The following is a 12,940-nucleotide window of genomic DNA, read 5'->3' as shown; positions in this document are numbered from 1 at the left end:
GGATGTTCTCCCGAAATGTGTTTGTCATTCTTGTTTGGTGTGGTTTCACAGTGTGGCGCATATTTGTAACAGTGTTAAACTTGTTAATACGGCCACCCTCAGTGTAACCTGTATGGCTATTGACCAAGTATGCCTTGCATTCACTTGTGTGTGTGAAAAGCCGTAGATATTATGTGACTGGGCCGGCACGCAAAGGCAGTGCCTTTAAAGGTTATTGGCGCTCTGTACTTCTCCCTACGTCCGTGTACACAGCAGCGTTTTAAAAAGTCATACATTTTACTTTTTAAAACAGATATCGATAATTTTGAAACCGATAATTTCCGATATTAAATTTTAAAGCATTTATTGGCCGATATCGGCAGTCCGATATTATCGGACATCCCTAATTTGAACTGTTCCACTGTCAAAACATTTGTCTTAGTCAGGAAAAAAAAACAAGTTGGTTTAGGAAGTAGAAACATTCCCGATTTTCCCGAAATTCCAGGAATTCCCTAATACAATTTCTCAATTAAAAAACTGTTAATACTTCAACATTTCTTGACCATTATAAACGATTTCAACACCAACCAATTCAGCTCATTCATGCTCCTAATCATTTTCAACAAAAAAATCCCGCTTTTCCCCAAATTCTCAAATTTCCAGGAAGTTCCTATTGAAATGAATGGGACATTTTTCCACTCACCCTGGACATTCAAACCAACACTTTCCCAAGTTACAAACCCAATGACGGTTTACCTGGAAATTCAAAACTCTTCAACATTCAAACTATTCTTACATTCATACTATATTCTGTCAGCATTTCACTTCAACTTCAGCATTGGAGCATTCACACGCAATTCCTTCAGGAATTGCCTCTTCTAGTTAAGGCTTAGGCTTGTGCCCAAAAATGGGAACCACATGCATCCACCATCAGTCACCTGGGAATGAAGGCTCCATTGGTAAGCGAGGGCTCGTCGTCATCCAGGCCGTCAAACAGCTGCGACTTGGTGGTGCCTGAGGAGGTCAACGCTTTGGGACGGACCCTTGTCGCAGGCCGCGGGGTCAACTTGTAATGCGTGGGTGTGGTCAGCGCTTTCTGGGCAGTCGGATTTGTCGGTTTCATGCGCTGCCAAGACAAGAAAAACAACATTACATGGATTGGGGCGACTTCCCTGTCCAACAGTGTATCATGTACGCTTCTTTCACTGCAGGATATAGAACTTGGATAAAACCACACCTCCTCCTTTTTCTTAAGGTCAGACAGAGGGTTTCTGAAGAGTGGCGAGTCTCCATATGGAGAATAGGCCAGCACGCTGAACTGCTGCTGCAGCAGGGCCTGCTGGGCCGCCGCAGCGTTGGGATCGGTGAGAGCTGGGAGGAACAACAACAAATCAGGACCATCAGAAGTGTCGCATGTGGACATTTGTGCGACACAACTTTGCTTCATAACATCCCATTTGTTGTGATTGGAAGGATTATAACAGGCCTGGGCAATCATTTTTGACTCGTGGGGGAGAATTTAGAGAAAAAAATGTGTCTGGGGGCCGGCATATCTATTTTTAGGAACACCAATACAAAACCTGATTGAATGCTAAAAACGTAATGACAGACCGCCTTAAAAAACGGAATGGAATTTCACATGTTTTACTGAATAAGACACCCAGATTGTACATGAAAATAAAGAATGTGGCATTTACAATGTTAACTACGAAGGATACAACACTGAATATTGACGACATATCACCCTTTCCAACCACATATTTTACAATCAACAAAAATGCAACAAACAGCGAAGTATGAAAAAACAAACACGTACAATCTGATATATCACTAAGCTTTAGAACTTTGTTGTAAAAATCTCCTTCCGCGTCTGTGCTCAGGCTCGCTCTGGAAACACTATGTGGAAACGCTCCCCACCCACACTGCTTGGTGCCACGTCTGACTTAGATTACCATAGTAACTAATTCGATTACCACAGTAACTAGTATCAGTGCTTTTCAATCCTTTTTGAGCCGAGGCACATTTTTTGCATTGAAAAAATGCGCAGACACGCCACCAGCAGAAATCATTAAAAAAACGAAACCCAGTTGACAGTAAAAAGTCGTCGTCGCAATTGTTGGATATGACTTTAAACCAAAAGCAACCATGCATCAATATCCATCCATTTTCTACCGCTTATTCCCTTTGGGGTCACGGGGGGCGCTGGAGCCTATCTCAGCTACAATCGGGCAAAAGGCGGGGTACACCCTGGACAAGTCGCCACCTCATCGATATAGTGAAGTGAATTATATTTATATAGCACTTTTCTCTAGTGACTCAAAGCACTTTACATTGTGAAACCCAATACCTAAGTTACAATTTTCTTTAAACCAGTGTAGGTGGCACTGGGAGCCCAAGAGCACAACGGCAGTGACTAGGATGGCAGAAGTGGGGATCGAACTTCTGCCAACCGAGCTATACCGCCCCATATATATAGCTCTTGTCTAGCAATATAGCTCTTGTCTCAAAGTAGGTGTACTGTCACCACCTGTCACATCACACCCTGACTTATTTGTACTTTTTTGCGGTTTTCCTGTGTGTAGTGTTTTACTTGTCTTGCGCTCCTATTTTGGTGGCTTTTTCTCCTTTTTTGGTATTTTCCTGTAGCAGTTTCATGTCTTCCTTTGAGCCCTATTCACCGCACCTGCTTATTGTGTTAACAATCAAGACTATTTCAGTTGTTGCTATCCTTCTTTGTGTGAACATTGTTGATTGTCATGTCATGTTCGGATGTACTTTGTGGACGCCCTCTGCTCCACTCGCTGTAAGTCTTTGCTGTCGTCCAGCGTTCTGTTTTTGTTTACTTTGCAGCCAGTTCAGTTTTAGTTTTGTTTTCCATAGACATCCTTGAGCTTCAATGCCTTTTTTAAGGGCACTCGCCTTTTTGTTTATTTTTGGTTTAAGCATTAGATACGTTTACAAAGCAATGCTGCCACCTACTGATATGGAAGAGTATTACATGGTTACTCTGCCGAGCTCTAGACAGCACCGACACTCAACAACAACACATTATTTGCAGATTATAATTACTGGTTTGCATAAAATATTTTTAACCCAATTAGATGAAATTACATAATCTCCCACGGCACACCTGTGTGCCACGGCACAGTGGTTTAAAAACACTGTAGTATATAATGCAAAAGCGCATATTCCAACCATTGTATTTCATATATATATATACATACATACCGTATTTTCCGCACTATAAGGCGCACCTAAAAACCACAAATTTTCTCAAAAGCTAACAGTGCGCCTTATAACCCGGTGCGCTTTATTACGATTAATTTTCATAAAGTTTCGATCTCGCAACTTCGGTAAACAGCCGCCATCTTTTTTCCCGGTAGAACAGGAAGCGCTTCTTCTTCTACGCAAGCAACCGCCAAGGAAAGCACCCGCCCCCATAGAACAGGAAGCGCTTCACCCGCCCCCGGAAGAAGAAGAAAAAACGCGCGGATATCACCGTACGTTTCATTTCCTGTTTACATCTGTAAAGACCACAAAATGGCTCCTACTAAGCGATCCGGTTCATAAAAAGACGCAATCTCTCCATCCGCACACGGATTACTACCGTATTTCACAGCAACTGAACCGCACTGTGGAACGGGAGCACGTACGGTGAATATTCGCGCAACAGGGAATGAGAAGTCATCCTTCACTGTGGTTCTAGCTTGCCATGCTAACTTCCACTCATGGTGATATTCAAAAGGAAGACCTTGCCAAAAGAGACCTTTCCAGCCGGCGTCATCATAAAAGCTAACTCGAAGGGATGGATGGATGAAGAAAAGATGAGCGAGTGGTTAAGGGAAGTTTACGCGAAGAGGCCGGGTGGCTTTTTTCACACAGCTCCGAAGGCGAACACACCTTCACTAAGACGGGCAAACAGCCTCGGACGACATACGCCAACATTTGCCAGTGGATCGTAAATGCTTGGGCAGATATTTCGGTCACAACTGTGGTCCGAGCTTTCCGGAAGGCAGGATTCACAGAACAACAGCGACACTGACTCCCGATGACTTCTACGAGACGGAACCGGCCATTTTGGATACCACGCTTGCGCAACTTTTCAATTCGGACACCGAAGACGAAGAATTCGAAGGATTTACGAATGAAGAATAACTTCAGAAGGTGAGCGCTATGTTTATTTTGTGTGTTGTGACATTAACGTTCGAGCAACATTATGTTACTATTGCTCTACACCATTTTGAATTTTACTATGTTTGTGATTGCACATTTGCGTACATTTTGGGACAGAGTTGTTAGAACGCTGGTTTTCAATATATTATTAAAGTTTGACTGAACTATCTGACTGTTTTTTTGACATTCACTTTAGCGCAGCGTTTTTTTGACATTCACTTTAGCGCAGCGTAGGCGCGGCTTATAGTCCGGGGCGGCTTATTGGTGGACAAAATTATGAAATATGTAATTCATAGAAGGTGCGGCTAATAATCCGGTGCGCCTTATAGTGCGGAAAATACGGTATATATAAAAAAAGGCATTGAAGCTCAAGGATGTCTATGGAAAACAAAACTAAAACTGAACTGGCTGCAAAGTAAACAAAAACAGAATGCTGGACGACAGCAAAGACTTACAGCGAGTGGAGCAGAGGGCGTCCACAAAGTACATCCGTACATGACATGACAATCAACAATGTTCACACAAAGAAGGATAGCAACAACTGAAATAGTCTTGAACTTAGTCATTTGAAATCACTGTTATTTGGGAATGTCCGGCTGGGACAGATTGAAAAACCCGATTTGCCCAGGTCTGGATTATATGATCAGATACTGACCAACAGGTTGTTGAGGCGCTCCAAAGCCCAGCGTGCCAGTGCCAGTGTTGAATCCCGTTGTCCCAAATGCGCCCATGGTTCCCAGCGCAGAGCCCAATTTGTTCTGGTTATTCCCAAACAGTGACGTCTGTCCAGCGCCCACTGCGGGACAAAGACAACACACCCATTAACAGTCACATCGATAAGTGAGGCACTCCGTTGACATGCACCTGTTCCAAATGTTCCCAGGCCAGTTCCCAGTGCTCCAGTGGCCGGCTTGTTGCCAAACAGATTCCCACCAGCAGGGTTTGCACCAAAGCCTGCTGACGGCAGAAGTTAATTATGTCGCAGAACGTCCAACCTCTATATCTCCTTGGGCACTCACCAAAATTTGAGGGGTTGGTTCCACTTCCCAGCGTTAGCGCAGTCTTGTTGCCAAAGAGTCCGGTGCCGGGGCCGAAGGAAGTAGCGCTGGTGGTGGTGGTGCCAAAGCCGCTGGTTTTATTCCCAAATAGGCTCTGCTGTAAAAAGGCAACAAATAACCCGGTGAAGGTGTGTCGTGTCAACACCGTTCCAGCAACTGTGCTCTATGGGGGTACCTGAGCGCCCACGTTCCCAAAGCCACCACTGCTTTGGCCAAAGAGTCCGCTGGGGGCCCCAAAGCCGGGCGCGGTGCTGGTCTGAGCCGTTCCGAACAAACTGCCAGTCTGAGATGCCGCTGCTGTGTTGCCAAACAGACCCTGAAACACCCCAATGAAACCAGGAGGGAATTAAAAAGGGAAGATTTTGATAGCCAACTGATAAGACGTTAAAAGCATTTTTAAAAACGGTGGTTGAGAATACAGACATCACATACTCAGTCCTGCTAACCTTGAAAAAAATTTATCTATTTTGTTACTTAATATTGGGGATAGCTACCGAATGTGGTACTTTTTTCAGGTACCGACCAAATCCTGTTAGTACTACTGGGTACAGATTCATGCTGAATTAAACAGCACTAGGGTGGTAAAAAAAAAAAAAAATCGATTTTAAGATTAATAAAAAATGTATTCCAAAAAACAAAGCTTTTTTCCAATCTCTTCTGTGCAGCCACTTAGGCAAATCATATTGTTGACGTAGATCATCTATATCTGCTGTACACGTTTACTTTAGAAAAAAAAAGTGTTGTCTTGTTGCCTTGTTTCTACTTGACTTTATTAAAATGTTTAGGAAGCATTTTACTAGAAAAAAAACAGTTTTCTTTTAAGTAACATAGAAACTGATCAGAGAAGAAAGCACTGAAATGCAAGTGTTTGCACAGGCAGGTAAAATCTGTTGGAATTGGGTCGCTAGGTAAAAGCTTGGCAATAAAAGTTAAAAATAGCGTCAGACTGTGTGACTTCTTTCATTTGTTTTCAAGAAAAAAACAACTTCTTTTAAACATTCAGTTACATTAAGGGGAAACCCTGCGATGGTAGAAAAGTGTACCATATTTTTCGGACTATAAGTCGCAGTTTTTTTTCATAGTTAGGCCGGGGGTGCGACTTATACTCAGGAGCGACTTATGTGTGAAATGATTAACACATTAGCGTAAAATATCAAATAATATTATTGATCTCATTCATGTAAGAGACTAGACGTATAAGATTTCATGGGATTTAGCGATTAGGAGTGACAGATTGTTTGGTAAACGTATAGCATGTTCTATATGTTATAGTTATTTGAATGACTCGTACCATAATGTTACGTTAACATACCAGTTGGTTATTTATGCCTCATATAACGTACACTTATTCAGCCTGTTGTTCACTATTCTTTATTTATTTTAAATTGCCTTTCAAATGTCTATTCTTGGTGTTGGCTTTTATCAAATACATTTCTCAAAAAAATGCGACTTATACTCCAGTGCGACTTATATGTTTTTTTCCTTCTTTATTATGCATTTTCGGCCGGTGCGACTTATACTCCGGAGCGACTTATACTCCGAAAAATACGGTACGTGTGTACTTGAGAAATTAAAATGTGTGCGAGGTAAAAAAAAACTAAAAAAACATGCACATTTTGGAAGGTCAGCATACGTGGACTTCATCAAAATGCAATCATCCCTAATCAGCATCTCTTTGGATCTTACCATGGTGCTGGTACTGGGCTGGCCCATGGTGTTGGTGTTGCCAAAGGTGAAGCCGCTGCTCGGTGTGGTGGTGGTCTGGCCGAAGGGTTTGAAGAGGCTGGCAGCTTGCTGCTGGTTCTGTTGGCCAAACAGACCCCCTGTGGTGGCATTGAAACCTCCCGTTGAAGCTGCAGGGAGAGACAGGAGATTTAAGTGAGCTTTTCTGGGTCACAAATCAACAAAACAAGCCTCCTTCAGCACAAGTCACCTTGCCCAAAGGTGCTCTTGTTCTGTCCAAATGAGAAGCTGTTGTTGGGCGCCGCCGACCCAAACAGGCCGGTGGGGGCCGTGGATGTGGCTGCGGCAGCACCGAAGAGTCCGCCAGTCGCAGCAGGCATTTGGTTAGTGGGGCCCTTTCTTCCCGCCTGGTAGTCCTCCAATCTCAACTCCTAAAGTCCAAAACAACAAAACAAAAGGTTGTGGAATTGCTGGGTTCGCTTGCTTGGTCGCGGTGTCGCGCACATGGGGGGCACAGCTTGAGCCTCGCGATAAATCAAATGGCAGGAAGACACATTAGTGGGTAACATGCTTGCGATGAAAATTCCGCTTTCAAATTGAAAGATAGGAAAAAGCTTTTATAAGAGTCCCGAAAGAAGCGGTTCATAAAGAGATTAAAGTCAGGGAAATGACACAAGCGCGTCCAGGGAAATGGCTCTTTCATCTTGTGGAGTACAGTTGAAATATGCTTGTGTCTGCAGCCATCACTTTTTAAAAAAAGGTTTGTTTAAACATTTGATTTGTTTGAGAAACTTTATTTGGTGCAATCAGGTGTTATTATTTACTGACTAATTATGAGCACTAAGGACAAAATATCGCATTTGTTTGTTCTTTTATGGTTACTATGCCGAAATGTAACCACGAAGAGCTCTGATGGTGGAAATAAACTAACATCATGTAAAGTCCTAGTCATTTTTTTTTTTTTCTTCCTTTCTTGGCTCTTGGCAAAGACGGTCTCACTCCCTCCCCTCTCTGTGTCTGCCCTGTTGCCTCTTGTCCTTCCTGTCTTGTTTATTAACTTTCTTGTTGCCTCTTTTTGAGTTGCTCTTCAAAATCTAAACCATACCTGCCAACTTTTGAAATCAGAAAAACCTAGTAGCCAGGGTCCAGGGGCCGCAGGCCCCGGTAGGTCCAGGACAAAGTCCTGGTGGGGGGTTCAGGCTTCGCCCCCCGACGCAAAATGATTATTAGCATTCAGACAGGTTAAAATGTTGCTAAAACCATTACTTTTCTATCAGTCACAGTGACTTTTCAAAACAAAAATATTACAGCAAAAATCATATGGGTTGATTGACATGTTTATTCTGTAAGCTAACTTCAATAGTTTGAAATTATTTTGACAGTTAATGCCAGTTATCCTGTCAACCTTTCACAAGACTTCAATTTGTTAATTGAAAGTATAAACAGTATAAACACTTTTTACAGAAAAAACAAATGGTAAAACAGTACTAAACAATTCCATTTAAAAAAAAATTGGTGTCATTATTAACTTTCTGTCCAAGCTTGTATAATCTACTGCCTTGTTCAATTGTATAAAATATTCTGTGCCTAAAATTCACATTTCTATCACAATTATCATACTGTAAACATGGTAAGCTAACTTCATTAAAATTAATAGTCCTGTCAATAGCATGGAATTACAATTCAAATGTAGTTTTTTTGTAAGCCTTTCAAAAGAATTCAAAATATGAAAAATTAATGAAAATTAATTTAAGCCATCAGACACTTGAAAAGTGGCACATCACATCTCTAATGTAATCATTTTAACTTTTCAACAGAAATAGCACTGCAAAAATATTAAGGACATACTTCTGTATTTTGGTAGTTATGCTGTCAACATTTAACAAGATTTCTTCAACTTGGACTTGAAAGCATAAATAGTATAAACACTTTTAACAGTATAACAGTACTAAACAATTCCAATAGATAACATTGGTGTCATTACCTTTTTGTGGCTAAAATCCGAAAAACGTTGAAAGTTTTCCACTTGTATCGCTAGCAACGGCATTAGACTTGTGTTCTTTTGTCCCAACGTGGTCTTTTACATCGCTAATTCCTCCGTGTCCGATCGAAAAATCTTGTCTGCACAAGGTGCAATTCTCGTAGTTTTCACCCTTTTTGGAACGGATAATTATTCCCGGATAGGCTTTTGAATATACTTCACGGAATGACTGCAGCTTTCTTTTCGGTTTAAGACTCGTTTGCGATTTTTCTCCGGCTGATTCCATGATCGTTCGCTCGTTTGGAAACAATGGCAACAGGTGCCTCGTGCTTGGCAGCGGTGCTATAAATCCTCGCGCATTTTAAAAAAATATTTTTTTTTAATTAATGAAAAACCATATTTTTTATCACTGCAACCGTAACCCGGAATAGGTTGATGAAAACCGTACTAATTACGGGAAAACCGGAGTAGTTGGCAGGTATGCTAAACAATGGAATTGATCAACTGTCCTCTCAACAAAATTGACAAGACCTCGGTTTCAGGGGTGTCAAAACGGCGACGAACACCACAAACTCTTGGAAGAAGCAGAGTGACATCGAGAACGTTGACGATATGTACCTATTCGAAATCATGATACTAGGACATTGCTGATTGGAGTAAGCGTTGCCCTGTATCGACAAATTGGAAGAGGCTGGCAGCCATTTAAGGCACCCCAAAACTGCCCACAAACGATTGGAGGCTGCGGGCAGAACAACGGTGGACACTCAGACTCTATAACATCGGACCGCCTGCCCTGCAGGATGAATTTGAGGACCAGAAATAGACAATTACAAGTGGAAAGTTTAAATTTGTTTTCGCTCGTTTAAACAACAACTTTAATCTTGTTGAAAGGCCGTTCCTTCAAGATTCCCATTGAGGACAATGCAGCGAAGATGAAACAAACTCCTTCCCTGTCAGCAAGATCTGGAAAAATAAACTGTTCCTTTGCCACCACTTGCAGAGCGACTCCAGGCCTAACACACATACACCATGAACCATGGCTACATATGCTAACCCCATCCCATGCCTTTGCTACAGCTTCACCCCACATGGTATGACGGACAACGAAGTAGCGCGCTGGTGGCTGGCAGCTTTGGACCGGATGCCTGCCCCCTCCCCTCCTGTTGCAAGTCTTGTGGATTCTGTGTAAAATGTTTGCGTGTGCTCATTGGCTACCAAGTTTTTTTTTCCTCTGCCCCAGTTTATGCGCCTCCCCCCATAGGAGTCCAGCCTGAATTTTTTTTTTTTTTTAACCTCACCCTTCTCCAGCGTCTTCATTTTTCCAACCTTTTACAGGGCGCTGTAGTGGTGGCCCATCATCGTTCCTGTTGTCTACCTGTACAACGTTTGTCTAATCTTGAACGGGTTTGTGGTGAAAATGACATTTTGTTGTACTAGAGCAGGGGTGCTCACACTTTTTCTGCAGGCGAGCTACTTTTCAATTGATCAAGTCGTGGGGATCTACCTCATTCATATATATAATTTATATTTACTTATTTATGAAATATATGTTTTTGTTAATAAGTTAAAGGTGTTTAATGATAATGCAAGCATGTTTAACACATATAGTTAATATAGTTAATAAATTAAAGGTGTTTAATGATAATGCAATCATGTTTAACACATATAGTTAATATTGTTGATAAATTAAAGGTGTTTAATGATAATACAAGAATGTTTAATACATATAGTTAATATTGTTAATAAATTAAAGGTGTTTAATGATAATACAAGTATGTTTAATACATATACCGGTAGTTAATATTGTTAACAAGTTAAAGGTGTTTAAAGATAATGTAAGCATGTTTAATACATATAGTTAATATTGTTAACAAGTTAAAGGTGTTTAATGATCATACAAGCATGTTTAATACATATAGTTAATATTATTAATAAGTTAAAGGTGTTTAAAGATAATACAAGCATGTTTAACACATATAGTTAATATTGTTAACAAGTTAAGGTGTTTAAAGATAATACAGGCATGTTTAACACATATAGATTCCTTTCTTTCATGAAGACAAGAATATAAGTTGGTGTATTACCTGATTGTGATGACTTGCATTGATTGGAATCAGACAGTGGTGCTAAAAACGTCCGCATTTTCGAATGGAGGAGAAAAAAGTCCTCCTTTCTGTCCAATACCACATGAAAGTGGTTGGTTTTTGGCATCTTATTTGTCCAGCTTCCGTACTCCTTTGTATACACTTTACAAGAAATACATTGTCGGCAAACTCCGTAGCTTGCTAGCTTGTGCACGCCAGCTTTCTGAGACTCTTGTTTTGTTAGCGCAACTGTGCAGTCGGTCTTTGGAGTTTTGACGACAGGTACGGCGCCAGAGTCTGTTGAAATAAAGTGTTTCTCGCCTTCCAGTCGGTAATTTTAATGAGCTGGCAGCAGCCAGCGTCATCTCAGAAGACCCTCGGGTGCCGTGAATGTCAATCAAGTGACGAAAGTGACGTCATAGTGAAGATTTATGATCGCTCATTTTTAGGACTATTTTTTTAATGCCTGGCTGGTGATCGACTGACACACCCTCCGAGATCGACCGGTAGCTCGCGATCGACGTAATGAGCACCCCTGTACTAGAGCAATGACAATAAAAGGGCATACCATAAATATTGTGATTGTTGGTTCAATCTACTGTATTTTCCTTGTTGATTTTCATGGCAGAAACTAAAAGCTTAGTTGCTGTGCAGGAAAGCCAAGTGCTTTAATCGACGTGGATGACCACGCTGTAGCGTCTGTGGTGCTATTTGTTAGCATCAAGAAAATATCCTTAATAGTATTAACACTAGATTTATACATCTCTCGTAGGCTCAACAGAATACTAGAATATTGATATCGCTATATATTGTTGGAAAGCAAACATTGCTGAACTGAGAAATCTAGCTAAACAATGATCACAAAATATCAACTTCACACCATTAAACAACTGCAGACTTGAATTGTAAATGACGGTGAAATATTTGTACCGAAAAATTAACTGCAAAAACTAAACTTATACTTTTCCCCATTAGCATCACGATCACAGCAATACAGCGCTCGTTAACATCGATCAAATATGTTACTTGCAGGGCTTCTTGCCCTGGTGTGGGACCTGAGTGGAGGATGTTGTTCTGGATTGTGCAGCCCTTTGAGACATTTGTGATTAAGGTGTGATGATCCGTTGCCCGGATCATGTTTTGTTTTAGTTTAAGACTCTCTTAGTTCTGTTTCAGCACCCTTGGGTTTATGTTTCTTGGTTGCCATGGGTGCTAATTATTTTCACTTGCCTCTGATTAGTGTTCGGGACGCTCACCTGCTCCCGGGCATTAATCAGAGAGCTGTTTATTACCGCTTTTCGCCACACTCGGTCTGGCTGTTTTGTTTGCTCCTGCAGCAAGTTGCAATTAGTACCCGGTACTCCTTTGATTCCCGTTTCTAGGTTAGCTTTCCAGTGCTAGTTTTCTGCCTTAGCTCCCCCGTGCACGCTCTTCTTGTGTTTGTTGTATTCTTCCTGCATTTTTGTGTTATGGAAAATTATTGTACTACCTGCACACTGCCTCCGGAGTTCCGTCTGCATCTTGGGGTAACGATCCGCGCACAAACATGCGACCCGGACGTAACATAAGGGCTATATGAGCAAACTTTTGATTGATTGATTGACTTACCGATGCCAAATAAGTCCAATATCGCTTTCACAAATTAATGCTTAAGTAGTGAACCCCTCCACATGTAAAGAAATGATGTGCCTCCAGTCTTTTCGACTTTAAATCCTTTTGAGTGTCAAAGGAAGTAGGGTCGAGCAGTATCTTCAACAGTCGACTTCGGTGATGATGAACGGTTTAAATCTCTAGAAAATCATTTTTCTTAAAAAGTGTATAAATCCACTGCATCCCATTTTCAATATTTCTTCATGACATTTTGTTTATTGGCCTTTAAACCTTTCAAAATCTTCACTGATGCAGGTAGATAAACAATCAGGCGTGCAACACAGTATTACCGCTACTAACAAAGTACCAATGTACTAAGACAAAGCTACGAA

General features: G+C 41.3%; 1 protein-coding gene across 5 annotated transcripts in view; it reads right to left on the bottom strand.

The window, feature by feature from the left end:
- Positions 1-12,940, bottom strand: part of nup98 (nucleoporin 98 and 96 precursor) — a 51,465-nt gene that overhangs the window by 26,642 nt on the left and 11,883 nt on the right. For 4 of the 5 annotated variants that reach the window (XM_061931555.2, XM_061931558.2, XM_061931556.2 and 1 more), the window contains 8 exons: positions 7,144-7,324; positions 6,897-7,063; positions 5,386-5,526; positions 5,172-5,307; positions 5,017-5,109; positions 4,808-4,948; positions 1,217-1,350; positions 918-1,105 (listed from right to left, as the gene is read on the bottom strand). In XM_061931555.2, coding sequence (XP_061787539.2) covers positions 918-1,105; positions 1,217-1,350; positions 4,808-4,948; positions 5,017-5,109; positions 5,172-5,307; positions 5,386-5,526; positions 6,897-7,063; positions 7,144-7,324 — 1,181 coding nt within the window. The remainder of the gene's footprint in view (positions 1-917; positions 1,106-1,216; positions 1,351-4,807; positions 4,949-5,016; positions 5,110-5,171; positions 5,308-5,385; positions 5,527-6,896; positions 7,064-7,143; positions 7,325-12,940) is intronic. The other variant, XM_061931557.2, reaches the window with a different exon arrangement.

This window comes from Nerophis lumbriciformis, linkage group LG37 (genome assembly GCF_033978685.3).
Source record: "Nerophis lumbriciformis linkage group LG37, RoL_Nlum_v2.1, whole genome shotgun sequence".
NCBI lineage: Eukaryota > Metazoa > Chordata > Actinopteri > Syngnathiformes > Syngnathidae > Nerophis > Nerophis lumbriciformis.
This window is presented reverse-complemented; position numbering and strand designations above follow the sequence as displayed.